The following is a 4,329-nucleotide window of genomic DNA, read 5'->3' as shown; positions in this document are numbered from 1 at the left end:
CTTGCCCTGCCGTCTAAGGCTCTTTCCAAAGCTTTTTCTTTTAAAATATATTTTATTTCCTTCCTCTTTTGTTCTCCATAAATAAACAGGTGAGAGCGAAAAGATGCCTTCGTCCCGAAAGCCGATGCGGTACGGCCACACCGAGGGCCACACGGATGTCTGCTTCGATGACACCGGGAGGTAACTGACTGGAGAGGGGGGTGAAGTGTGGTGTGGGGAGGGATGGGGGGATGGCCCTGTGCCTGCCTGGTGCTTCCTCAGGGGGTTCTGGGCCAGGCACTGCTGGGTGGGATGCTGGGAGGGGTTTTGTCTGTGTTAAGAACATATTTCGATGCCCTGAGTTTTGGAGTGATTGATTTGTAACTTAAATCTAAGCATATATATGTATGCGTATGTATATATAGTATGTGTATATGTAAAAAGTCTTATCTGCACTTTGTATAAGGTGTTTTGATAGAATCTAGCAGAATCAATGTAGTGTAGGAGAAGATATCTTCGTGGATATGCTAAGAAATTAAAAATAGAGTTGAAGAAATCCTGTATTTGGCTTGCTATCTTGTTATTCTTACACTAGTTCTTGGATATATAAACTAATTGTTTGCCATTAATTTTTTATTGATTAGAAGTAAAAGGTAAACCAGAAAACACGCCCTCCCAAAATTAACTCGAGGGCTACGTCTTCTATACTGAGTACGATTTAAGTCCATAGTCTCTTATTAATTTTTCTAGTTTATTAACCTTTGTACAAAGAGGACTGTTAAGAATTAGTCTAATTACAGTCCCTCGCAACCACAAAGAGCATTGTTTGCCTTTACAATGCAAATATTTAAAAAAAGATGCAGACGTGTTTGCTGAAGACCACTGTGCCACTCCTGCTGGACTCCCTGGCATCAGAATATTCAATATCAGCACAGTGTTGTGTTGCTGTCGAAGCACAGACCTTACAGAATGAAAAGTGGTGTCACAGGTTCACCACTGGCTTTGTAACGTTTCACAGTTTAATTAGAACCTTTTGCATCTGCAAATGACTTTAGGAAAAAAGAATGCAAGGCTTGATGATAGATTCACAATGTCTTTAATTACAAAACCTGTGCAAACTTCTATATGTTTGTTCTCTGGCTTCAGGTTGTTGTTTACTGCATTAAAATTGTGAACATTAACCCCAGCAAACTTGAATTCCATATTAACTATTTTTTAAGGGTTCTGTAGGCCTGGAGCATATTAAGCTTGTTATATCTCAGTCAAGTATATGTTAGCACTCTGAGTTTTGCCCTCAACTTTGTAATTAGGGTAAGTAAGGTAAGTTTTCAAAGGCTTAAGAAGCAATTAAATGCCCAGTTCTTAGATAAATCAGTGCTAGTTAAGGTCCTTTGAAAAATTTGCTCTAGGTTCTGGAAAAAATGGATTGACCGATAATATCTAAGAGTCAGTTCAGATGAGTGCCAGGCCTAAGTAGTTATCAGAGACTCAAGGTACTGTCTTGTACTACCATATGTGACTTTTTTCCCTCATCTTTAATAAGTTAGTAATAAATGTAAGTATTCGCTGTATCACATAGTATGTATTGTGTTTCAGTTTAAAAAAAAAAACTTGAGCAACATTTCATTTTAGGATTGAGAGTCACGGTGGTGGCCCTTTCCATCCTGAATGTTAACAAATCCTCTGTCTTTCCACAGCTGCATTGTAACTTGTGGCAGTGATGGAGATGTTAGGATTTGGGAAAACCTGGATGATGATGATCCGAAGTCCATTAATGTGGGAGAAAAGGCCTATTCGTGCGCTCTAAAGGTATCGTCATTAACGGAACTCCTCTAGGTTGCGTCATGCTGGTGTTGATACATGACTGTACAGATGCTGGATTTTCAAGCTCAGGGATGCTGCTCATGTTTAATGTTTAACATTAAACATATAGGGGACAGTATGTAGAAAAAGGCAATAATACTGTATGTAGCACATTTCAGTCTGATGTATGTTAAACATGCAGGTATTTGATGTATGTTAAATAAGTAGATCTTTGTCTTCAGATTGATGTATGGAAAAAATAAACTGAATGCTGTTTAGCATAATGTTCTGAAATACACAGAAATTTAATTAATTAAATGTGCCTATAGACCATTTGAATATTTTAACTAAATCAAGTATTTTATCTAAAACAGGAATACTGACAATCCATTTTACCAAATACAGGATTGTAGAGAAATTATTCCTTATACTAAACTTCTGTAATTTTTTTCCTCTTCTTCCTTCATGTTTAGCTATACTAATTTCTGACTTTGATCTCCTTTCTGAGAAATAAACCCAGCAGATTAAGCTAATTATGCAGTGAACTTTTAAAGCTATTTCAGTGTTTTCTCACACTGTGAGCTGCAAAAAGATTCCCAGCTTAAGATGTGCTCCAAGTATTAGGAAAAAGAGCCAAGGGGTTGTTTAATGTGGGCCTGTTTTAAGGTCCAAGGAATTCGCATCTATATTAATAAAAAAAATACTTTCACAACGTCAGTGGCTGGTAGTGCTTTGGTAATACTTTTTTATGTTTGGTTGATATTTTCCTCTCAGAATTGTTTAGCCCAAAGATGCCTCTGACCCACCATACCCCAAGTCAGAAGAGAACAGGATTCTTGCCTGCATAATTTGTAAGAATTTGTGAGAATGCTGACAAGAGGCAGTTCTGTAGTCTGACCAACTGGCATTTGAAGCATAACCTGCTCTGTTTGTTTTGTGCTAAGGCAGTTCCTTTTACTATATCTTGCAGGAGTTGTTATTTGTAAATAACAAGGCAGATAAGTTACCTCTATGAATTTGCATAATAGAAACTAATTCTTTTTGTTATGCATGTCCATATACTTAGCTTGAGAATTCTCACAGTATTTCCTTTATGTGCAATTGTTGTTATATTACATTAGTAATAGAAGGTCTAAAATGTTGTCTTTGTAGCAATTGTAGAAGAAGAGAAGAATTCCAGAAGTCCACATCAGTTCTTCAGATATTGTGTAGTTAACTTTGCAATGATAAAGGAAAATTTTAACATTATTTTTCGACTATTTGTGATTTTGGAGAGGAGTATGAAAGAGGACATAAATGAGAATTAACACATATGTATTCTATTTTAAAAACAATAGTTTGAAACCTGATTCAGAATTAGTGCCTAAGTGAAACTTCTTTCTTATGTTCATTTTAACATACTTCATGTGTCTGTTCCTCAGTATAATCTCTTTTCATCATTGATTTTCAGGGTATTTTGCTGTTGCTTTTCATCGCATTACTTGTCCTTTCACAAATCAAGTGAGATGACTTGAATGAGTTTTCTTAGCAAATAAGTGGCAGAGCCAGAAATTGCTAAAACTATTAATGAATAGAGGAAGGAAAAGGGAAAATCTTGGTTTTAATTTTTGACAACAGTAGGAAAAATCCTACGTTCCTAAGTTGATTGTAAAGTGCTTTTAGTTTTGAGGAATTTTTTATTTTTGAACAGTGAGATTAAGAATGCTTTGTGAGACTTAACGTCAGGAAATCTTATTTCAGAAATGATTCTTCGTTAATGCAAATGTCATGAGGAGCTGATCTGAGGTCTTGGTGTAATCTAGGTGATAAATCTTATCTCTTATTTAGTAAAGTTATTTAGTACTGGCTGTTGCTTTGTTTAGCTTTGGGATTTTTTACTATAACTTTAGGCAACTTTAAAAAAAAAAAAAGGCAACACGCTCTCCTTCCACAACCCAAACAAAAAAAACCCCTCAAGGAAATAAGGCATTTCTTTATTTATATATTCCAATAACTTACTGCTACATACAACTGAGGAATAGTATTGTTGCTTGAAGAAGAGATACTACTTTTCCAAGTATAGGATAATTATTTCTTTTGTTTTGCACTTCTTTTAATCTGGATTCGTTTTGGTTACACATCTGCTGCCTTTTTCTGAAAAGGACTAAGCTATAGTTCATGAACTTCTCATCTTTCCCTGCCGGCATTTAACTGAGAAGTTTGGTCCAAGGGTGCCCTCTCCTGATACAGCAGCATATTCATCTGCATGGATGCAAGATTCTTCCTGTTCTGAGAGCTTTCTTGCATATGTAGAGGAGTGAATTTTCTATCCATCAGAAGAAGATTGGATAGTTCTCTTTGAAATTCATTAGTGACTTTGAGTATTCATTATTTGAGTAAAGATACAAGTTGGGAAGGTCTGGATGCAATAAATTGCGGTATAGTTAGCATAATGTTTTCAAGTCTACCGAAGCAACTTAAATTTCAGTATTAGATCTATCACTGTGTTTCTGCAGGACTGAAAGTAAGAGAATAATTTTTCTAATTTTTAATAATTTGGTTAAAGTG

General features: G+C 35.7%; 1 protein-coding gene across 1 annotated transcript in view; it reads left to right on the top strand.

The window, feature by feature from the left end:
• Positions 1-103: 103 nt before the first annotated feature.
• Positions 104-4,329, top strand: part of WDHD1 (WD repeat and HMG-box DNA binding protein 1) — a 27,949-nt gene continuing 23,723 nt past the window's right edge. Inside the window, exons 1-2 of the mRNA XM_010080002.1 lie at positions 104-180; positions 1,677-1,788. Of these exons, the coding sequence (XP_010078304.1) occupies positions 104-180; positions 1,677-1,788 (189 nt within the window). The remainder of the gene's footprint in view (positions 181-1,676; positions 1,789-4,329) is intronic.

Source organism: Pterocles gutturalis, unplaced genomic scaffold (assembly GCF_000699245.1).
Source record: "Pterocles gutturalis isolate BGI_N339 unplaced genomic scaffold, ASM69924v1 scaffold45824, whole genome shotgun sequence".
Lineage (NCBI taxonomy): Eukaryota > Metazoa > Chordata > Aves > Pterocliformes > Pteroclidae > Pterocles > Pterocles gutturalis.
Note: the sequence above shows the minus strand (reverse complement) of the source record. Positions and strands in the feature narration are given on the sequence as shown.